The sequence below is a fragment of the Anabas testudineus genome, chromosome 24 (genome assembly GCF_900324465.2).
Source record: "Anabas testudineus chromosome 24, fAnaTes1.2, whole genome shotgun sequence".
Taxonomy (NCBI): Eukaryota; Metazoa; Chordata; class Actinopteri; order Anabantiformes; family Anabantidae; genus Anabas; species Anabas testudineus.
This window is the reverse complement of record NC_046632.1, coordinates 9,502,619-9,525,354: the sequence shown is the minus strand read 5'-3', so window position 1 is coordinate 9,525,354 and position 22,736 is coordinate 9,502,619. Positions and strand designations below refer to the sequence as shown.

Sequence of the window (22,736 nt, the reverse complement as noted above, 5' to 3'; positions counted from 1 at the left end):
GTGTAGACTTTGTTGACCACAAACAGCACTGACACGTGTTTAATTACATCCACTTTAAAACAAAGAGGTATTTGTAAGACACCCAGTCAGTGTTGATTTTTCAAAACAATGCTCACAAACAGAATTACGTTAATATGAGGTTATTTTAAACCCTCAAATATGGAGAGAGTCTTAGTTTACCATATAGTGAGATATGTGAAATAATTGTGATTATATTATCAATAGCACCGTTTGACGTAACTATGAGAGCCACCTGCTTGTCTACATAAATCATCCTGAGATGTGGGAAACAACACGGTTTCATATTAGGTTGACATCTTCAGGTTGTTCTCTGGAAATTATTTAAAGCAGGAAGGTTTCGGACTTTATCTTCTTCTCTATGAGAAGGTATGCTTCCTCGTTAAATCAAAGCATCCTTGAATTGTGTCCACAAATTGTAAAATCGTTGATTAAGTTTATAACTGTCTGAGCTCTGAGCTGCTGGGAACTGACACTGCAGAGAAGGTGATGAGCAAACTATTATAGAACAAAGGTTAACTGTGGGAAGAAGTGACAATAAGTGATGGAGAGCTGACATTTACACACTTCAAATAAATTCAGTTGATATGCTGCTGATATACCACCAAGTGTCACTGTCACTGCCTCATCTCAGGGAACCTGTTAAAACATAATGTACCAGAATCTAATGAATGTGAGCAGCAAATATGGGAACACACACAGGACAAGTCGTCTCATAGACGGTAACACGGTGTTTATGATCATAATTAATGGTTCCAGTTGAGGTTTTACCTTAACTGCACAGATAACATTAAAAATAAACATTAAACAGATTAAATCTCAAAGTTTGTTATTGATTGATTAACTATTAACTATTGATTAACAATAGTTTCTTTGAGGTTTGAAGTTAGCGCCACCTGCAGGAGCCGGTGAGAAGTGCTGGGTGCAGTTGGTGCAGTGGTCCAGGTGGAGGTGGTGTGGGACCCTGAGAGCTGCAGTCAGTGGAGGTTTGTGGTGGGAGCGGAGTGAAGGAGCTGCAGTGTGTGTGTGGGGGGGGGGCACACATGATGTGTGAGTGTGTGTAGTGACAGTAGTTTGTCGGGGAGGGACTGAAAAAGACTGGGTCCCGCTGTTTTACTCAGGCTGCACTACAGCGTCTATTCACAGGCGCGATCCCACTACTGAGCGGCACGGGGGCTTTGACCTGCTCCGTGTCCGACCTGGGCCGGTGCACCCCTCCTTAGACGACCTGGTGGTCCCGGGCTCCCCCAGGAGCACCATATCGATACCGAGCTTAGTGCGGACACCCGATCGCCATAGTCCGCTGCAGCTCAGAGCTCCTGAGCTCAAACGATCCTCCAGCCTCAGCCTCCCGGTAGCTTGGATTACAGGCGCGCGCCACCGCACCCGGCGAGGAGCTCACGAGCTCATCGGGCTTTTGACTCTGACTAACATGACGTCATCACGCAGCAGCGGCGACTCTCGTCACTCGTCAGCTGACTGAGAAGGTTTAGGTGAACACTCACAGTCACAGTAGTCTACATAAAACATCTAAATGATGAGATGACGTCATGACATTCAGGCTTATTACGTCATGATCTGATCTGACAGAAGGAGGAAACAGAAGTGACGTCAACTCTTCACAAAACAACAACAGCCACAGTTTCACTGATCTCTGTCAGTGAAAACACAGTTTGCACAGATTGACCTCAGTCACTGAAGTTCAGTGTGTCAGAGTGGGACGACACGTTCAGGGTTTTAGTATTTTAGCAAAATTATTATTATTATTATTTTTATTATGAAAAAAAGACACTGAATGACATTAAACTTCATTTGATCAGTGAACAATATTCATTATTGTGGTTTGATGTGCATACAGCAAATGAGAAGCAGATAAATATTAAAGAAACCTTTAAATCTGATGCAGTAACCTATAAACCCTGCAGATATTTTCAGGTTAATTAACTTTAAAAACGTGTTTGTGGAAGCTCACGGTGTTTCTGTGTTTTTTATTTGATGCACGTTTCACTGAGATAAAACTGTTGTGTCTTTATGAGTAATTCATCTAGAAGCTTGTTTAATGTTGTACTTTGTCTCCTCCTGCAGGGCAGATAGAGACAGTTTTACTTTGAAAGATGAAAAAATCTCCAGGATATGTTAAATGTAGTTTATTAAAAGCAGTGGAGGAAACAAAGCTTCATCAAAAATGAAAAACTAAACCTTGAAACAACCCAACCTGTTGTCTGCTACTTCATTAAATGCTTGTCAGCTTGAATCACAAACTCTAACTTCTGCAGAACTGATGATCTCTCATTTTGATTTTAAATGTAAATAAAAATAAAACAACATGGAGAAACCTGTGGGTCTGTGTTTGTCCCTCTAACAGTTTCCACCTGCTACTAACTCTGAGCTGAGCAGAGTTAAACCCGTCCTGTGCTGGAGGCTCAGAGGTGAAACTGATCCCTTCTCATCAGACTCTGGGTAAGATGACAAACAGCAGCATTTCCCAAACACAGTGGAGACATTGCTGTAGCTGAACACATTATAAATACTATATTCTACATATTCTAAAATATGCACATTAGCAGAGAGCTGAGTTTATGACATCACAACCATTCACAATCCAGAACTGCTGAGTTTAGAAGTCCCAGTCTCACTGAGAGACCAGATTCACTTCAACACTTGAACTAAACAAGAGCAAACACTTGAAGTTTAAGTCACTAAACGGATCAAATCAGCATCAAGATGTTTGGATTGCGTTTTTTCCCACAGAGGGTTTGTCTCACTGATGAATTACACATATTTCTGCAGATTCTGTATCATTAATTTGAACTTGTGAACTAGAAACGTTGGCATATTCAGACATTTTATTGAGTTAAATGTCTTGTAGGTGATTTCTGTCCAGTTTGCTGCTACACACTTTATTTTTCAGTCAATATTTTACAATTTATTCTTTATTCTGAACAGAAAAAACAAAAACCTTCAGAGGATCTTGTGGCAGATGAGAGCAAACAACATCTCAGCTCTCACACAACGTAAGAACATTTATTACTGTTGTTGTTTTATTATTATTTTAACAACTCCTTGATCCTCACATTAGTTTCAGTAGCTAGTTACCATCTGAAATATTGCTTTTTACAAATGATTACTGACTTATTCCCTGGCTAAATGACTCTTTACCAACAGTGTTGCTGCCACCAAAGCTCCAAACTCAGCAAACCCAGCTGAGAGTGGAAGAATTAGCAAGAAGAAACAGTGGAGGAACTGTCTCTTCCGTCACGTAGCGGTATGACAGAAATCATCAGATCATCACATTAACATCATTTCATACACTGATCTGTTGAGACTTGTTGTAAGTGACCATTAAACATAGTTCACTCATAATAATGATTCTTCTTTTTACTCTGCAGAAGAAACAAACTGATCAAACAGGAGGAAAGACAAGGTAAAAACTATCTTATCACTGAGTCATTTTTTCAGTTTGTGCAGTGATGTTTTTACAGTTTTATTTAGTGAATGACTTTGTTTAAAAGTGTGGTAGAGCATTTATTAATAATTTATTATGATTAATGAGGAAAAATTGAGACAAAAACAGTTTTCTGCACCACACCTTTATTTTTTTTGACTTTGCTCATTTTGCAAAAGGTTTACAGAAAAATCTTTTTTCTTCTTAGCAAAACTGAGTCAAATCAAACCACCAAAAACACTCGTTGGTGGCGTCGATTGTTGAAATGCTTAAAGGTATGTTCGACAGAAAGGACCCTGAGCTCAGTTTTAACCAGTTAGCTCTGTGTCCAGACTAAATCTGATGTCGTTCCATCAGTCTGTCTTTAAATAATTGAACTCTAAGTGAATTTTTCCTCCAACAGAAAAAGAATCGGGTCAGTCCTGCTGCCGACAATAACAAAGATAAGGAGAAACCTCAGAGGAGGTGATGAAATTGACTTAATGTTACTATGAATTAGCTTTATGAGAACCATTGTCTTATTCGGACATATGATCACAGTTCTTTGGTAAACGTGATGTCCATCTGAGTCGACTCACGGGACGTTTCTTTAAAATCTGTTACAGTTAAATAAACTCTGTAGTAATGTGTAATCCAGTTTAATATTTTATTTATTTGCATTTTCTATAACTTATCTTGTCTTCTTCCATCAACAGTCCACGAAAAATAAAGAAGCTCCCACAGTCAAACTCTGACCAGGATGAGACAGACTACTGGCTGCCTGGTTTGCCCAACTACAACGATTTAAGGAGGGAGGCCGTCATCCAGTCACTGAACCAACAACACTTGAACATGTCAGTAGAAAACACCCCCACACGTTGTACTGATACAGTCAAAGTCAGCGTCTCAGAAATCAAACATTTAGCTGTCTCTTCCCTGTTTATCTGACATTAACAACCTTGCTGAAGGTTTTCAAAGACTGTCAGGGTCTCTTTAATAAGATAACACACTTTAAATTCTTACTGACTGTGTGTTTGTGTGTATTTATTTCTCTGTGTAGCTTCACACACAGTTCAGCTGGTTTCACTTATGGTGCAAACATAAGAATCATCAACTGCCTCGGGTGAGAACAAGAACCAAACTTGTAACAAGATGTAGTTAACGAAGAATTGATCATGTTGATGTGTGTTTGACTTGTTGTGTTTGTGTGTCAGGTTTCCAAACACAGGACAAAGCTGCTATATGAACTCCAGCCTGCAGAGTCTCCTGGGACTGGGGGACTTTGTGAGGGGCTTCAGCTGCCAGAAGTGGCTCTGGAGCTCAGTCCCTAGTGCCCGACTGTTGAGGTACAGAGGACACACACACACACACACACACACACACACTCCACAAAGCAGAAGAAAAGTTTCAATTAGAGATCAGCAGTAACTTCTCTTTTCTTTCACCCTCTGCAGAAGATTCATGGCCGTCAGAGACGCCCACACCTCCCTGGACTACCAAAGAAAAAGCCGCCTCCTGCATTCATTTAAGGAAGTGCTGTCAGTCCAGGTGCCCGAGTTCAGGGACCAGCAGCAGAAAGTGAGTCAGCTGGGGTCCTTTTTTAAGATTCCACCTCCTCCTGATTTTTCCCTTCTGTGTGTCAACTCCTTGTTTTGTCACTGTGACTTTAGGACGCTCACGAGTTCCTGACCTCAGTCCTGGATCAGATGAGGAATCTGGCCCCCCTGCTTCAGGACTGTGCAGACATCATGAGCAGGACGTACACCTGCCCCGTTGAGGGTCACCTGGTGTTCAACATGGAGAACACAAGGACCTGCAAGAGGTGAGACTACAAAAAAAAACATCAGACACACAGCAGGACAGAACAGGGGTCAACACACCCCTGGTCTGGTCCAGCAGCAGCCTGGTTGCTGTGTTTTTATGTGTATTATTGATTTAATGTGCAGGTGTGGGATCCAGTCAAAACAACTAGAAACATTCACCAACCTGTCCCTCGACCTGGTTCCTGGAGGCTCTGTGGTTCAGATGATCCAGCGGTACCAGATGGTACGACCCGTCTGTTCCTGTTCGGTCACATCAGCACCGACTCAACACACACAGAGTTCTGTTTGTGTGTGTTTTGGTTTTGTTACACGCTTTATTTCACAGAGTCTGTTTTCTCTGTGCTGATCTGCAGGAGACAGAGGTGGAGTACAACTGTGAGTGTGGAGGGACAACATCAGGCCAGAGGTCAGAGTTCAAGAACCTGCCAAGGTGAGCGACATCACAACTATCACCAGTGACCTGAGCGGTTTCCAAACTGGACTTCACTGTGCATAAAGACTCCTTGATCTTCACCAACGACAACAAATCGTATTCTAACAATCTGCCACATTTCCTACAGAGTGCTCGTCCTGCACCTGAAGCGCTTTGGCTTCACTCCCTCCTTTCAGCTGGTGAAGGTGCAAGACCCAGTCATGCTACAGAGGGACCTGATTGTGTCCTCCAAACAGGTACAGACAAACGGAGGTCACCTAAGAACAATCTGAAACTATGAAGTGAGTAAGTAAGTGAAGTAAATCTGGGTGTGTGAATCTAACTCCTGCTGACTGTGCTTCTTCTCAGGAAAACAGCTGCTACAGTTTGGTCAGTGCCATCAGCCATTTTGGGACCGCAGAAATAGGTAAGACCATCAGACATCTTATTGAAACAGATCACAGATGAGTTAGAAACTCAACTAATAATAAAAAATGTTTCGATTGTCTTAATTCAGTCACAGCAGCATTTAATACAGTACATTTTGCAGCATATTAAATCCATTGAAACCATTCACTTTGACTGAACGTCTGGTTTCACATAAGAACAATGACTTTCACTCAGTTCTGAGACAGATGTAAATAAACTGTGTGAGGATAATGTCTAATTAAAGTTGTTAACTGTCAGAGCTTTATTACACAAACTGAATCCATCAGGAAGTCAATTCTGTCTGGTCTCAGTTAAAATAAAGGAGCCTACATAATCTCTCCTCGTAGGACACTACATCTGTGACCGTGTCCACCCGGACAACTGTCCTGACGAGCCAGCTGACCGCTGGCTCACCATCAACGATTTACTGGTCCAAGAAACAACTGGTGCGTCCGTCTGCCAGCAGCGCCAGGACTCGGCCTACATCCTGTTTTACCAGAAACACGTAAGAAGAAGACACACAGACAACGCTCGGACGTCCATCTTAACACACCAGCAGAGTATTTAGTGAGACTTCTGTCTGTGTTGTCAGATGTAAAACACCTTGAAGAAAGTGGGACAACAAAAACTGATGATGTGACTCCAGGATCAGTGACTCAAAAACACCAGAGGTAAGTCTGGCTCTTCTCTCTGAGTCATTAATCTGCAGGTGGTGAACATGGAGGTTGACAACGAAGGACCACAAACACAGACGGATGATGAAGATGCCGCCTGGACAAGAACAGCTGGAGGTCCCACAGCCCACAGGAGGATGGGCCACCACCCTCAGAGAGCCTGGTTCCTCCCAAGGTTTCTTCCTCTGTCAGAGGGAGTTTTTCCTTGCCGCCGTCGCCCCTGGACAGCAGAACAAGTCCACCTCAACTGATCAGCTGTGTCACCCGAGCTGTGCAGTGCAGAGATGGTTCTGTGTTGTTCCAGTATTTGGCTTGCTCTCTGAGGACAAGAGTGAAAACTAAATAAACCTCTGCAGATTTTACTCTTTGGGGTTTTTATCATATTTTTATAAGGTTCAATTTAAGGTCAACGTGTTCCTATCCTGCACACAGAGCTCACTCTGACTGATCTTTATCATCTACCTTTCTGATAAAATAGTCTGTGCACTTCGGGACTGAAAACTGATTCACGTTGTGATGTCATCAGTTCACAATTAGAAATAATTTGTGACTCATTCTCTGGTGAAACTTACTGAACACAGCGTCAGTGTGTTTCTGTTATTTGAACCAGAACAGAACCATCAGAACCAAAACACAGATTCAGGTGAAAGAAAAAGTTTGAGAGCCGCTGAATGTTTGTAGTTGTGGTTTAGCGCCACCTGCAGGAGGCGGTGAGAAGTGCTGGGTGCAGTTGGTGCAGTGGTCCAGGTGGAGGTGGTGTGGGACCCTGAGAGCTGCAGTCAGTGGAGGTTTGTGGTGGGAGCGGAGTGACGGAGCTGCAGTGTGTGTGTGGGGGGGGCACACATGACGTGTGAGTGTGTGTAGTGACAGTAGTTTGTCGGGGAGGGACTGAAAAAGACTGGGTCCCGCTGTTTTACTCAGGCTGCACTACAGCGTCTATTCACAGGCGCGATCCCACTACTGAGCGGCACGGGGGCTTTGACCTGCTCCGTGTCCGACCTGGGCCGGTGCACCCCTCCTTAGACGACCTGGTGGTCCCGGGCTCCCCCAGGAGCACCATATCGATACCGAGCTTAGTGCGGACACCCGATCGCCATAGTCCGCTGCAGCTCAGAGCTCCTGAGCTCAAACGATCCTCCAGCCTCAGCCTCCCGGTAGCTTGGATTACAGGCGCGCGCCACCGCACCCGGCGAGGAGCTCACGAGCTCATCGGGCTTTTGACTTCGACTAACATGACGTCATCACGGAAGCAAGGCGACACATGGGCGGAAAAATAAAAGCGCAGCTGCAGTAACTTCCGTTCAGTCACATATTTCACCTTAATCTTAGTAAATGCGGGGTTTTTTTTTTTGTTTGATTTAAACTTAATTTACTGTTAAATACATTAGCGCACTATATTTACAAAAGGAAATTAATCCAGACTTCATTATGAGTATTTTGTTCTAACATTTAGATCTAGGAGACCCAGATCTTATAATCGTGATTAAACAAATCCACAATTATGAAGTTGTTGTTACTGAATGCAATGAGCTTAGTAAAGTGTAATTTACCTCCTCCTGTCTTGGAAAACACCACTTTGGAAAAGGAACTGAAATGAATGTAGAATAAATACTAAAGAAGCCAATAAACTACCAGGCTTAAGTTCCTCGTTGATATTAAACACAGAAAAACACAATCCAAAAATCTATTGCACACGGTAAACCACGTTATATCTGCTGTAGAATACTAATTATTATTTATCTATATTAAACAGTTGCTTATAATAGGTTTTTATTTTTTATTAGAATGAGACAGTCACAGCTCACAGCTGCAGTGTTTAACGCTCCTCATCTCAAACAAAGTGAAACTAAACACTTGTAAACACAAAACGTGACTTAAACCATGAAATTAAGTCTGATACAGTATGTTCATAAAAGAAATGTATACAACTCATGGTAGAGAAAAAAGCAGAGTACCACAGCCAATAATTTTCCTCAGCGACTGCTTCAAAAAGTAAATGGAGAAGATGTACCGCATTGTAAAGAACATACAACAAATGGTGAGAGAAATGTAAAGTTCACTATGGAGTATTTTAATATTGTCAGAGCATCAGCAAAAACCTGACCATTCATCTTACAAAACAAACAAATCTCTTAAAATCAGTCTAAACAATAAAATGAAATAACAGTTAAATGTAAGAATGATACTCCATCGACACAGATCCAGAACGTCTTCCATAGCTTCACATAGTCAGAGTTGGTGGAAATTATTAGCTGTAAGACAAAGAGAAAACAATTAGTAGATGCAGTTGTTGGTAATTGGCGTTTGGGGGGAGGGGTTGTGTTATTTGTGGATTGTGGATTTAGCATTATGTGCCTTGCACTGTTCACCTGCTTGATGCTTTTGTCCACTTCAGGGCGTGTCTCGGAGGCACCGATGTTGTTGGGTGATAAAAGGTGCATCCAGCACGTTTACACTGTGCAGCGAAGCGGCAAGGCTGCAGGCAGAATGGTTAAGAATTTGAAAACGAATAAAAACGCAACACCAACACAACAAGCTACACAATTACACTTCAGAATGTTTTACCTTGGGATGATAAAACGGGCAGTCCACCTTCTTGCACTCTGGGAAGAAGCGACACACACTAGTAGTCTGGACTATTGGCGGTGCTGTGAACACAGTGAACACTAGTTAGAGTTGTATGATCAAAGAGCTTAACACTGTTTAATTTAGCTAAAAACTGTGTGTGTGTGCTGTGATACACACTAATGAGAGGGAGAGCACCTGGTTTAGGTGGAGGAGCAGCTGTGCCTCTGCGGCTGACATGAGTGAAGGGGCAATCTGGCTTGGTACACCTGGCATCGTATTTACAATTAGGATGGATAAAAAGGCATTTATCCCCAAACTTGCAGTTTGGAAAGGTCCTGTAAAAAACAGACACGCAAAAAAAGTAATAAGTAACTCACATGTGTGATAAAATCTTCTCTTTGATTCTCTCAAATACTCACTTGCACTGTGTTGTGGGGTGATGGTACAAACACGCATCTCCACTTTTACAGACAGGCCAAAACTTGCACCGCTCAGTAACTTTCAGCTTCTTTATAGGGCCAGTGTCCTCGTCTGCCATCTCAACATCCATCACGTCTTCTGTCAAGAGAGTGTAGTTGGCGTATGAGTGATAGACTACACTGAAAGCACTTTGTAGGGTTTTGTATAAGATATGTCTATTGTTGTTATTAAAGTACTATTTAAGTACAGGAAAGATTTTGACACGACCTCATACCTTCAGATGATGTAACTACTCCTTGTAGTCTGTGAAGGATGCTGACTTTAGGCATCTTGACACCCGCCTCTGTGACTTTTGTAGGTGGTCTCACATTGTCAAGTTCCATGTCACCGTCTGCAAGGTTCCCCAGCGGGCTAGGTACCCCATCTAATGTCACTATGAATTTGGGGCTGGCGTAGTTACCTTTCTCCTTACTAGTGTCAGACAAAATATCCAAAGAAATGACAATGAACAAAAACACAAAAATGCCCACAGCCCATATTTATAATTACAATATCTCTGAATGGAGAGATGTGTGTTTGTACCTGGCCTGGACAGTACGTGGTAATGCAGCCTGGCCGTCCTCTTTGAGATGAAGACGCTGATGAGTTCTGGTCTGTGCTTCTTCTAGTTGAGGTTGACTCATTATGAAGGAGCGGGTATCAAATGACTTGGTCTCGCTGCCTCCAGCAACCTCAGGACCTGGACGTACACCCAATGTTGACACTTGTAATTGTGAAAGATGAGTAAACTTTGTGAGACAAAACTTTTATTAAAGTTCTTTTTTTAAAGTTGCTCTATAACAGCACAAAATGCTCACCATAGTCACGTTGCTCTCTTCCACCACTGCTCTCTGCTAAGTCCAACTGGAGGCGTGAGGCTAAAGATCTGGAGCTTGAAGCTGGGGGGAAAAAAGAACACCACAAATTAATAAGACAAGAACCTGGCCCTCCAGTTACTCATTTCTTTTAGATTAATGGATCATCACAGAGTAAAATACCTAAAGCAAAGTTGGGACCTAATGTAACGTACAAAGAATTGCAGTATTTCCAATACTCAACTTAATTGTATTTTTTGCCAGAGTCAAAAAACTCAACTTTTATAAACTCTCAGTACATAAAAGTCAAGACCGGAAACCACTGCTGAATGTTTGCTGCCTTAGAGTATGTGAGAAACAATCATGGTACTTTAGTAAACATATGAACACTGGTTTAGGATAGCAAGGTGTTTAAAGCAGTGCACATACCAGGTGTTCTTGAAGGAGGTAGTTCTGTAGAGGAGTAGGCCTGCACACGGGGGGCCAGGCTGTGGAGGTGCTCCTGGACTAGCTGAATTGCTGCCGTCATCTCTTCACTGCTGGCTAACCGAGTACACGGTGCGACAGGAAGTGTCTGCCTCTGTGGTACTGTGGCAGGAAGGTCAGTGTACAGTAAGAAAGTGGCAATGATTACTTTTAATGGCCTATAGTTACATAAAGAATGTTCATGGTTTCATTTATGTCAATATGAAACATACTTGTGGAGTAGGCTGTTGTTTTGGTGATTGAGTCCTGAGCCTCAGAGATAGCCTTCAGTATCAGATTCCTGTTGGCTTGTTTGGCTGGAGGGAGAGTAGGTCTGAAAAGAAACGGCAAGTGCAGCAAAGAATGTCAACTGTTGGTTTAACTTGTTCCTTCTAACACAAACAGTAAAAGGAAACAAATTTGTATTTTGAGAACAGACTATTTTACCGCAAATGGTCTTTGCTGATTTGCATTAGTTTGGTTATTGACAGTATCCTCTAATTCTGACTTAGCATGATAACAATAAAATGATTCAAAATATTGAGGTTTTAACACTAACTTTCGTTCTGGTTTGGAGGGCAGGGACACTCTACTGGACAGGCCTCTTCCTCCATAGTTTGCATCCTCTTCTTCCACCTCGTCACTGTCTTCATCCGAAGCCCGGTTCACTCGCACAACTGAACTCGCTACAGGCGCCTTACGCTTCCGTGACAACTCCTCCTGCTGAACATCATAGTACAATCATTAGTATATGTTTACACCTGATTAGTATTGAAACAAACTCCACATAATCCTGTTTTAAAACAAGGACTAACTGTGCTCCTGTTGAATCACAGTACCTTACTGGACCCGGTTCTGGAGGTTCTACTGCTTCTGTTGTCCTGCTGCCTGATGTGAGAGGATCCCGTTGTGGGTCGACCAGTGTTCACAGAGCTAACTGATGCAAACTTGCTCTGACTCGGTCTGTAAATTTCAGCAGTGGGTCTACTTGCTGTGCTACGTGCACGACCATGGTTGGTGCCTACTTCTAAAGGATCCTCAGCAATAAGGTCGTCATCCATCTCTGGTTTGATGTCAATAATAGCCTCTGAGGGTAGTAACTCCATAAGGGGTTTAACAGTGGAGGTAAGTCGAGAACTCTTCTCAAAGGTCCCTCTCCTGATAATAAACAGATAAGAATACAGGATTTCATTCACAGTATCTGGCATTTGTGCTGTTAAAGACAAATGACTGCACAGTGCATACGTTACCTGCTATCATGAGCAGAACTAGACACACGTGCTTCAGTCCTGTCAAAACCAGAGCTCGTTACGGTCAACACTTTTAACTCCTCTGTCCCGCTGTCTTCATTTAGTGATGATCGACCCTTCCCAGCCACAGTACTGCTGTCAGACTGGAGCTGATGTTTGTGAGATGCAGGCTCTAAAACAACAATGCAGCAGGAGAACAAAACGTTAAAATATAACAGGTAGTGTGAGCAACAAAATAGCTGGTATAAAGGTGCAGAAAGGGTTAAATGCATGCAAGGACGTTACCAACTGCAACAGAGCGTAATTTCTCCAGGACTCCATGTAGCCTAAAAATTATGAAAAAGTACACCTTGTTACAAAGACAGATACAAGAAATAGCTAAGAATAGCTGTGTCTATAAATATTGCATACTGCAAAAAGAAACAGCTAGTACTCATGTACTGTATCATACCAAGCTGTGAACTTAATGGTGTTGTTTCCAAGGAAAAGGGATAGATCGTCAGCCATCTGCTGGGAAGTCTTCTTGTTTGCCACCATTACCATGATATAGTCAGGCAGCTCTTCGTCTAAAACGCATACATGATGTGATGTTGGATTTGGGTAATTTTAGTTCCTGTGAGCAACAACTACTGTACATTTTGTCCACTTACCAATATATGCGCCGAGTTCTTGAAGCTTGCCTTTGATAGCAGACTGAAAAAGACCCAAAATGACGTTAGAGTGATGAGAGATATCTCATGAGGTGAGGTGATATCATCTAAACATCTGATGGACAGTTTGCAGGCTGCCCCTCACCTCAAGAGTTGCTTAACAACCGGAAAAACAATACGTTGCGTGCTAAGATATAGTCGTTATGATTACCTGTATAAAATAATTAGAATTAAGAATTAAGAATGACTCCGTCTTATGCCTAATGCTAGACTATATAGTAAGTATAAAGTAGTCATCCATAACTGCTTTTTCAAGCGCTGCAGAAAAGCCTTCCTCAGCCTTGTAAATCTAAACCTTGCTACCATTCTGCTCGACTGACTAACTAAGCTAGCAGGCTAACGTTAGCAAGCCGTGTCTATGTAGCGCTAATTTTAAACAGACACTAAAGTCCAGAGCGATTTATTCATATTCAGCGTGATGTTACTCACTCGTATTTTCTTGCTGATCTCGGTTCCGATCTCCATGACGATCGTTTTAGTCAATAAAACAAGTTACAAAAGAGCGACAGTTTCCCAGCTCTGCTGCTAACCACCAGGGAGAAAGGAGGTAGAATCACGTGACTTCGGAGGCCGAATAGGGACAAAATTATCTTCTTCGCGTTTCTGAAAAACAAATATATACTCATTATTTAAAAATGTAACTATTCAATGTAATAATCCTGCTAATTTCGTTTTATTCAAGAGTGCATAATTGGTGTGTTTTAATTTCCTGCGCAAATAAAGATTAAAACCTACGAGTTGAAAAAAACAGACTTAGTCTCACATTGGTTTCTAGCAGTGTCAATGTAGACACTGTTAATTACACATGTGATTCCTGTTTATATGATGTTACTATTACATCAGTAACTAATTAAACCAACAACCAAACAATAATACAGTTGAAATAATACCTTTGTTGTACAGTATTAATATTGTTCCATGCAGTTAAAATTAAACCTGAAGCTGTTGAGAATCTCTTCACCTGAGTGTTTTTTGGCAAACATATAGGTAGTAGTAGCATGATGAAGCATCACCAACTTCAGATTTTTTGAACTGTTCCCTCTGAACAGAGATTAAAGTGAGTATAGGGCCCATTTCCATAAGTAAATCCACAAGGTGGCGCAAAAGACCATTAAAAATGTACCTGTGCTTTTGTTTTTCCCTAATAGTGTGTGGCTGTACTTCAATAATGAATGACCTACTTTATTAAACACAGACCAAATCGGACTCAAAAACATCAGTCTTGAATCAAATAGTGAACCATAGCGTGAAGCACAGATTGATAAGATACATATTGACCTATGACTATTATATATTTGTAAAACTGACATAATCTCAGACTTTGTACCTTATCTTTGACAATCTAGTTAGACATCCAGGGGGTGCAGTTAAAACAGATTTGTGGTGTAAATATTAGTTAGGAAACAGGATCTATAAGAACCAGTCCAGCTTGTGCCGTGTTTAATAACTCGGTCGGTGTATCAATATAAATTAAACTAGCACAACATTCTCAAAACTTTCACAGCATGTGCCTTGACTTTCTAATGTTTATGGCTGTATGTTTTCCCCCAGAGATTATTTCCTGTTTTGCAGCCCTTCAATGCCAACTAACAATGACGGGAAGGATCTAGCTTGCTGTCTAGACAAGCGTCTAACACACTCTCAGGCATGGCCGTCTGCTCTGTTTCTCTGTCTGCTTTGTTCACACCGTCTGATGTGTGACATGATTATACAAGATCTAATACCAACCTGTCTTTCCTTTTGTAGATCTATATATCTATTGTGACTGTGACTAATATTGTCCCTACTGACATACCTCGTCTACCAAATAATGTCTTTTTTCAAATTTATGCAAGTGATGACAGATAGGAGGTGGATTTAGAGTTCACACTTTGACCCACGTGAACCTAATGCACAAATACTGGATGGAACAACAACCCACAGTTGACCATTAAAGTGTCAACGACTTAACAGCTTCTCAGAGTTTATATGGCTACTGCTGCAAGTCAGTTAGTCAAACCTAAGCCTGGGCGTTTCAGATGAGAGGTGAAATGTTTCCATGAAGTTCAAGCAACTGCACCATTGGGGATAACCATGACCTGGTGTGGATTAGGGTGTGAAGAAGGGAGACTTTCCTATGTGTTCAATGAGAATAATAAGAAATAACTGAGTTGGCCCCAGTAGAAACCATTCATTCAGACCCGGTCGTTCTGTCTCCTTCTTGTTTGTTTTTCTTTTGAGTAACTGGATTGAGGGTGACGCAGAACCAGTGACTCCTTAATAGTGGTAGTGCAACAACCATCAGGAGAGCCAAAAGAGCGTGTTCTTCCTGCGTCATCATTAAATACATTTTCTTCTTCAACATTTCTACTGTACTCCCACTTACTGTGGCATTCTGGTGCCATGTAGGGCACAGCTATTAGCATACACAGTCTGCTATCATCAAATCATGTGATGCCCCCGTAAAACTAACTGAACGTATCCTTGCTGTCACTGTGGTGTCACCATGCTTGCTACCACCATAAGCTGTTGTTTGTCAAGAAATGTTTCCTCCTAAAAGCACCTAGTGTCCTTGTTACATTGCAGCAGGACAGACTTGTTTGCTGTTTGCTCCTGCTTCTAGTCTTTGTGCTGCACCAATCTACTGTAAACCTAGTCTGAATGTGTTGTGATCCCTTCAGTACCATTTAACTGTGTGTGCTTTGTCACTCCTGATAGCATACTATTATTTAAGAACTGTAAGTGACTTCTCCCTGTAGTTTTGCTTGTAAGGTTTTTGGTGTATTAAGTTCCAGGTACTGCATACATTTGCATGGACGTGCTACTTACCAGTAGCAAACGATAGGAAGTTTGAAAAACATTTCTGAGAAATTTTGTGTGATTTCCAACTGCGAATGCATTCACTCGCCATCTGCACTGTACATATGTGACCACAAATCTTCTATTCTGCGGCCGGCGTCGGTCTCCCCCTACACCTACACAGAAGGCTGTGGTGACTCTACTTCCCTTTTCTATGAAATGTTGTCATAAACTAAGAGGCTTTAGTTATGAATCAGCTGATAAACTTCCGCTAATACTCCAACCACATGTGCTGTGATGATGATAGCTCTGCCACTGAGGCCTCTTATCGCTTCCTAAGACACAGTGAAGCTCTCTGAAACCTGTCCACCATCAAGTCAAGCAATGCTGCTTTAGAGTCAAGTTACAGTTTGGATAAGTCAAGATCCTGCCTTCAGGCTGGAAATGAGAAAATAAAGGATGGGAAGGTAGAATGTTACAGAGAGAAAAAGCTTTCACAAAGACATGCAGTAGAAGATAATTCATTGCACCTGCTCTGACAATGTTAAGAAATCCAACACCAGATTTCCTGGACAAGATGACACCTGTATGAATGAAGCTGCTGCAGCTGCATATCAGCAGACGATCACACTTACGGGTGCACACAAATAGACTACACACACAGAAAGGAATTGAAACAGCAGAACAGTCTCTTAGGCACTGTGCACAAACACAAACAGAAAGTAGGTAAGTAAGAAAGAGCTGATGTTAGAAGAATTCAGCTGGGACAACAACAACAAAAAAAAAAAAACACCATACAGTCAGTTAATAGTGTAATCTAAGCTTGTCTGCATGAACCAAGCATGAAACAGTATATAATCTTTGTTCTCTGAACTGTCTTGGCTTTTGCATTAGAGTACATATTTCTCATAATATTAGATTTAAAGCATTTTTATTTGCATCTAGTTGTTTGGCAGATACTTTAGAAAGGTGAAAGTGGTGTGATGTGTGTGCTTTTCGCTGATTGAAAATGATAGTTAGGACAAAATATGACTGACTAGCATCTGCATAAAGAGCTGGGCAGCATGTTAAGAAAGGCACCATCTGATTGTTCTGCATCTCTGAGATGTTATAGGGTTAACCTAGCTTTGAACATTTGAGCTGCAAAGCTTTTACTTATTAGTCTCATAAAGAAATATTTAGAGCTGGTCTAATGGCTGCTGTCAAACCTGCTCAGGGGACTTAGTGGGTCACTGCAGAGTCAGTCTCTAGCACTGACTGAATGAGTCAACGTGATACGGCTTGAAACATTTCCAAAGATCCAGCTTTGAGTTGTGTAGGAGTGCAAATCAAGTTTTGACTTGGTATTTAAAATAGTCGTTACAGAGGAAGACAACCTAGAAATTTGCCCACACTTGAAACTCGGCTTCAAAGAACTTGATGAACTTTATGAACCGTGTAGTCTGTAATATGTGAAATTATGTTAGATTGATCGGTTCAGCGAGTAGCTCGTGTCATTACATCACTGCATCTACATTTATTATTAATTGGCCCTCAGGAGAGTAGCATCATTTGTGAGTATTGACTTTTTTTGTTGTTATTGTTGTTTCTCTCTGTATGTAACATCTTTTTACTTTTTTAAAAACACACACTGACCACCCACACAAACTGGGTATGTGTTGGTAGTTTCTTCAGGAGATATGAGCTGTTCAGAACATATTCACACCGACAATCCTTTTCTCTCATTGTTATCTGAGTGCAGAGGGGATTTTTTATGGAGTTTGTGACAGAAGTCAAATGCTCTATTGTGGCAAACATTGACTAGCTTAGCTTAGCAACAGTATCAATATGTACCCATAGTGCTAGTGAAAAAAGTATGTGAACCCTTTCACTAATGATCTAAAAACAAAAGCTAATTGGAGTCAGGTGTCAGCATAAGTGAAGAAAGTTAGTTTGAGGTGTGGACTAGAGCTACTTTGACCGACAAAATCCACTCTGACCTTTTGAGTTTGCTCTACACAAGCAGAATGTGCTTAAGTGAGCCATGCCTCGCCAAAAGAAGCTTTCAGAGGGTCTATGATCAAGATTTGTTGATTTACAAAAAGCTGGAAAGGGTTACAAAGTGATGTCAAAGACTTTAGAAATTCACCAGTCTACACCAGTCTACAGACAAACAATCTACAAATGGAGACGCTTTGGGACTGGGGCTACTCTACCAAATGGTTCACATACTTTTTCTTGCCACTGTATATAAACCACCCAAACAGACCGAGCTCTTAGTTGTCACATAACAGATTCAGCCTCCAGATTTTCTTATTTTATGCATGTTTCCAAAATAAGTGTGTAGCTTTTTTTTTTTTGTTGTTGGGTTCTGGCTCGTGTTGATGCTGTGCGACAGCCTTTACAATGCCTTTGCATATAATTCAAAATAAGGAAACTTTATGGAAGTATCGTGAGTTGCAAAGTCTGAGAGCACAGTAAACTAAGCATCATGGGTAAACGTGGAGTGGTTACATGACAAACCACATTAAAAACAAACATCAGGTGCATTGTTGTGTTTATGTGAAACAACATGGCGTGAAAATTCTGGTAAAATACCCATGTTAATGAGACCTGACAGGAAACTAGATGCTGCTTTACATATCATCTACATGTTGTACGCTGTCAGTTTGTTTTTCTTCTGCTGGCTGCACTTCATAACTCAATTTACTTTCAGTTCGATAATAATTGAGTAAACTGTAAATCTTTCCATGACAAAGTGCCATCTTGGCTGATGACAGGAGTCATTAAAACTAAATGATCTGAACACAGGTTTTCTTAGTTAATGTTTCTTCTCCAAAATGCAGTTGATGCCTAGATTTGTATTTGTAAAGCACTTTGTGAAGCTTTGCACAAGTATCAGATATTCCAAACTTTGTGCACATGACCTCTGATATTACTGCTTCACTTACTTTTCTCTCTGGAACATATTTTGACGCCAGTCTCGAGACTACAAGCCTGACTTGTGCACAGTTACTGCATGTTTTGGGGAGATTTTGATCTGAATCAGTTGCAATGGCAGGTTTAGTTTGTAGCATCCTTGCACACTTTGAGCTGAAGCCCATTCACAGAACCTTCACATGTCCTATTGAGATATGTAACAACGTCCTCTGATTGCATTTGCAGCTGGTTGGTATTAACAATTGCAATTTCTGCTTTTGAGTGGACACCATATGGTGACTCCTTTTGTTTCAAATAAGTTCTGTAACCATCTTACCCTTATATGAACTTTTTGATCCTCTAAGGTTGTGACCCCCAGTCTCGCTGTTGTGTAAAATTACACACAGACGACAGCCGACAGATTGTTGCAACAATAAGTTGCAACATATATTCCAGTCTTCTTAGATATCAGGAATGCTTTTAAAGAACTGTTGTATTTTTCAGCCAAGGGTTTTCCCTGACCTTTTGAACAAAGCCTTTCTCTCCCTCCTACATTGCAAAGCAAATCACATACTGACTATTTTAACTAGTAATTTCCTTATGAAGACAGAATAAGACACCATTGTGAAAATGAATCTTGGTGAAGGGGGTTACTGATTAGGTGGTGGAGCAAGCTGTGCGCCTGTTTGGCTTTAATTAGAGTATTAGCAGGATGCCGAGCTGTGCTTTTCATCAGTGGGCTAAAGGAGGAAGAAGTTTCACATTGAAATGTCCTGCAGAGCTAGTTTAGTATTGATGTTGATAAGACTAATCTCCTCTATGGATCTTGAGATATGATCTTTGCTGAAAATCTTAAAACAATAATTAACATGATCCCGTTGAATATGTCAGGAGACATTATTAGGCTGCAAGACAGGCAATTATTTTTCAGTTCATGGCTAATGGCATGTGGTCTTCTAGTTTTTGGCTATTCATCTACTGGCTCCTTGCTTCTGATTTTGGAAAATATCCATTATTACTATTGCAGTTTTCTACTGAAAAAAGTTGATCTCAGGTTTATTATTTCATTAAAAGTATCTATCACTTCACGCTGAGCTTGATCATCCTGACCTGTAGCACTCTGGGTATTGCATGTGTTGGAGATGCACTTACACCCACGTGGAGGACTTTTCCCTGCAACAGGATATATTCATTTAAGCAGGTTGTGGGTGTGAAGTTTTAACTGTGAGTGACTCACTGTGAATACACAACAACGTTTCCTCTAACTTCCAGAACCACTAATAGTTATCACTGGTTTCTGTATTCTGTATGTATCTGTGTTCTCTTTTCATAGTGAACCTATTATTTAACTAATATTTATCTTTCTACATTTTTTATGTTAGCTACTGCATGTGTAACTTTATACCTGATATTATACTGTATTTCAACAGTGTGATTCACGACTATTACAGACCAATTATAGGCAAATCATTTATTCTGCTCTCCAGAAATACAACGTGTTCTGCAGTGTTAAAACAGCCAATTAAAATTTGATTTGCAGAATCAGCAAGTGACAATAATTCATAAATCATAGATCATCATAGGTTTACCAGAGCAGGATGTTACCGCTCTGTGAGTCTGTTTAGTCATTGTGACTTTGACCTTGTTTTCAGAAGGAAACGGTGAGAGCAGAACGGATACAGAAATGGACTAATAATACATTACAAAATTCACGTGTCTAATGCTGGGTGGACCGGTACCTAAAGGATTGACATTACACGTACAGGACTGTAAATCCTGTGTCAACATGGTGTAAACTTAAAACCATTTTAACTGTCTTCAGGTTATAATAACATGACTACGTAAAGAGAATAGCAAAGTTTTGACTAAGCACTGATCACTCTGTGCTTTTAAAATATTTTCCGATAATGAAATGATGATTCACTACATAAACAATGACATGTCTCTTCTTTACAAGATAGGAAAGTATTATAATTGCTGACATATGTGTTTCTGGCCTTGGTATTACTTAGTAGTAGTGGATCAAAACCAGAGTTTGTGAGGTCACCTCTGTCTTCTGCAGATGAATGTTGTAAATGGTTAAGATAATGAATGGATGGATGCCTCCAGATTTTAACTGTGACCCTGTCCTCTCAACCCATCTATTAACACTGTTAAAAAGGCCAATGCCACTTGGACTATTCCGTCCCCCCCTCTGGAAATGGTATGTTCCGATAGGACCAGCCCCATGCATGAGGAGGTCACGGAGCGAGGGCAGTTTCGCTGAGTTCCAGCAAGTTAATTAAGTTAATTGCAACTGTTAATGTTTATGCAGTGTGTGCGTCCATTGAACTAAACCACACACACACGCACATAAAAACACGACCATGAATATGATTGGAATAAGGAATTCCCTGAATAAAGCTTTCCTAAGGAAAAGAAGGAACTCCAAGTGTTTGAGTGATCTAACAGTCACTTCAGTGGTGGGCAGTAAAGCATCCGAACCCAAGTACAAGGGAGAAGCCAGTGTCAGCCATCTTCATTTTCTCAAACACCATCATTAGCACATTTCAACACTTGCATCCTCTAAAGTTAAACTTAAAAGGCACAATTCTTCTTCAGAATGAAGATTTAATGATTTAAAGCTTGATTTTATGTTCTGAAAAATACAAATCATAACCTTAATGTTTTCTCCTTTTACCACAGTAAAATACCTCTCCATCCCTCCAAAAGGCAGATATTTAAAGAAAATGAAACACACTAAGCTGAAATATTGGATTCTTAGTCATGTTGACAAGTCTGTGTGCTCTCAAAATGGTTTTTGCAGTGTGGAATGTCTGTTTCTAGTTTGGCCTGTGTCATCCTGCCGGCTGCACACAATCATAACTAAAATATTTAGCTTGGTAAATATATTACGCATTGTTCCTTTAAATGAGAGAATGAAAAGAAAAGGAAAAGAATGAAATATCTTTTTTCAGTCTCTGATTTACTCCTGTTTTGCAGCATTTTCATTGCCCTTGTACCCTCAGAGGCCTGTAGCTATAATTATCTATCCAGTGTGCTGTGAATGGTGAGTGGCTTTAGGTTTCCAGATGGATTACCTTTGCGTGAACATCACAGCTTGTGTTACTGCAAGAATAAAGCTGCTTGACACAGTAACCTGAAGGCTGGGAAAAAGGGAGGCTGAAGAGCTAGACTTATGTTAGACAAGCTCTGCAAGATTACAGGTGATAAATGACGAAGAACAGACGGAGAAGCTTTTCTTATTCCATGTGATTTATTGCCACATAGATAATAAAGATCTGTTGTTTAAATGCATTCAGAGGCCCTTCCTGCACCCTGATGAACATTATGTTGTTGACAGAGATTTAAAAAATGAGAAATTATTTTAATTGATTATTATAAACAGCAGCAATTACAGTTTCCCAGTAAAGAGATATGTCTTTTTAAGCAGCCAAACACAGACACATTCTAATTTGTCAGGGCTGTTTGCAAGTTGTTGGCCTGTTTCGATCATCTCTACTATTTTTGCTACTCTTGTGACTTCTCCTGTAACCTCCAGATAGAAGATTGAACTTTAGGTGGCATAGCTGATATGACAACAATGATTGATAACCTGAGAAAAGTGGTGCCAATGTATGCTTTTTGGTTAAACAAAGGAACTACATTAAGTTTATATTTTTTGAATAGGCCACAGTGACTTCATACAATGGTCAAGGACTGAAATGTAAAGCTCAACATAATATTTCTATTCATATTGAAGGTGGATGCCAAACTATGTGATTCACAAGTGGCGTGTGCCAACTTTAAGTAGAATGGAAACCACCCCCATCCAACCCAAACCGGTATGGTGCTGATTGGGCTTAGGTGCATCAAGGCAGCCGTACCAGGAAGGAAAGGAAAAGCAGGGACAGCTAAATCTAAAATTACAAGGGGATCTCAGAATGAGAAACCAGGAAGTTAAAAGTCTGTAACAAGTTTGAGAGTAGGTTGTGAATGATCATCTATGAGCATTTGTGAACATCAAAAAGTGA

General features: G+C 40.8%; 2 protein-coding genes and 2 long non-coding RNA genes across 8 annotated transcripts; 3 read left to right on the top strand and 1 right to left on the bottom strand.

The window, feature by feature from the left end:
• The first annotated feature begins 2,964 nt into the window (after nt 1-2,964).
• LOC113148916 lies at nt 2,965-3,433 on the top strand. The gene is made up of 3 exons (XR_003297530.1): nt 2,965-3,032; nt 3,184-3,283; nt 3,408-3,433. It is a non-coding gene; the product is annotated as an uncharacterized LOC113148916 (long non-coding RNA).
• A 242-nt stretch (nt 3,434-3,675) lies between these two features.
• LOC113149618 (ubiquitin carboxyl-terminal hydrolase 37-like) lies at nt 3,676-5,611 on the top strand. Its single transcript, XM_033325893.1, has 9 exons — nt 3,676-3,738; nt 3,867-3,928; nt 4,159-4,296; nt 4,503-4,565; nt 4,657-4,788; nt 4,897-5,020; nt 5,113-5,264; nt 5,389-5,488; nt 5,591-5,611. The coding sequence occupies exons 5-9, from the start codon at nt 4,685-4,687 to the stop codon at nt 5,609-5,611; spliced, it is 501 nt and encodes a 166-aa protein (XP_033181784.1). The 5' UTR covers nt 3,676-3,738; nt 3,867-3,928; nt 4,159-4,296; nt 4,503-4,565; nt 4,657-4,684.
• Nucleotides 5,612-5,618: 7 nt separating this feature from the next.
• LOC117152831 lies at nt 5,619-6,089 on the top strand. The gene is made up of 3 exons (XR_004463367.1): nt 5,619-5,695; nt 5,826-5,934; nt 6,047-6,089. It is a non-coding gene; the product is annotated as an uncharacterized LOC117152831 (long non-coding RNA).
• A 2,741-nt stretch (nt 6,090-8,830) lies between these two features.
• zc3h14 (zinc finger CCCH-type containing 14) lies at nt 8,831-13,592 on the bottom strand. 5 transcript variants are annotated; one of them, XM_026342061.1, is made up of 17 exons: nt 13,477-13,592; nt 12,988-13,030; nt 12,789-12,903; nt 12,623-12,663; nt 12,338-12,509; nt 11,927-12,245; nt 11,647-11,810; nt 11,321-11,421; nt 11,052-11,210; nt 10,626-10,706; nt 10,351-10,531; nt 10,043-10,239; nt 9,768-9,906; nt 9,544-9,683; nt 9,346-9,428; nt 9,150-9,256; nt 8,831-9,032 (listed from the first exon to the last, which is right to left on the bottom strand). In XM_026342061.1, the coding sequence occupies exons 1-17, from the start codon at nt 13,510-13,512 to the stop codon at nt 9,029-9,031; spliced, it is 2,082 nt and encodes a 693-aa protein (XP_026197846.1). In that variant the 5' UTR covers nt 13,513-13,592; the 3' UTR covers nt 8,831-9,028. The 5 variants fall into 5 exon arrangements, with proteins under 5 accessions (XP_026197846.1, XP_026197847.1, XP_026197849.1 ...); XM_026342062.1 differs by having other exon boundaries at nt 9,768-9,903; XM_026342064.1 differs by having other exon boundaries at nt 10,351-10,507.
• Nucleotides 13,593-22,736: the final 9,144 nt, after the last annotated feature.

Bases quoted from the DNA above. Each gene is read 5' to 3' on its own strand.
- LOC113149618 (XM_033325893.1), top strand. From the start codon at position 4,685: ATGAACTCCAGCCTGCAGAGTCTCCTGGGACTGGGGGACTTTGTGAGG. The intron at 4,789-4,896 runs GTACAGAGGACA...CACCCTCTGCAG, and splicing joins CCTAGTGCCCGACTGTTGAG to AAGATTCATGGCCGTCAGAG. The intron at 5,489-5,590 runs GTACGACCCGTC...TTTATTTCACAG, and splicing joins TGATCCAGCGGTACCAGATG to AGTCTGTTTTCTCTGTGCTG.
- zc3h14 (XM_026342061.1), bottom strand. From the start codon at position 13,512: ATGGAGATCGGAACCGAGATCAGCAAGAAAATACGA. The intron at 12,246-12,337 runs GTAACGTATGCA...GTTTATTATCAG, and splicing joins AGTTCTGCTCATGATAGCAG to GAGAGGGACCTTTGAGAAGA. The intron at 9,257-9,345 runs GTAAAACATTCT...TTCTGCCTGCAG, and splicing joins GCCCGTTTTATCATCCCAAG to CCTTGCCGCTTCGCTGCACA.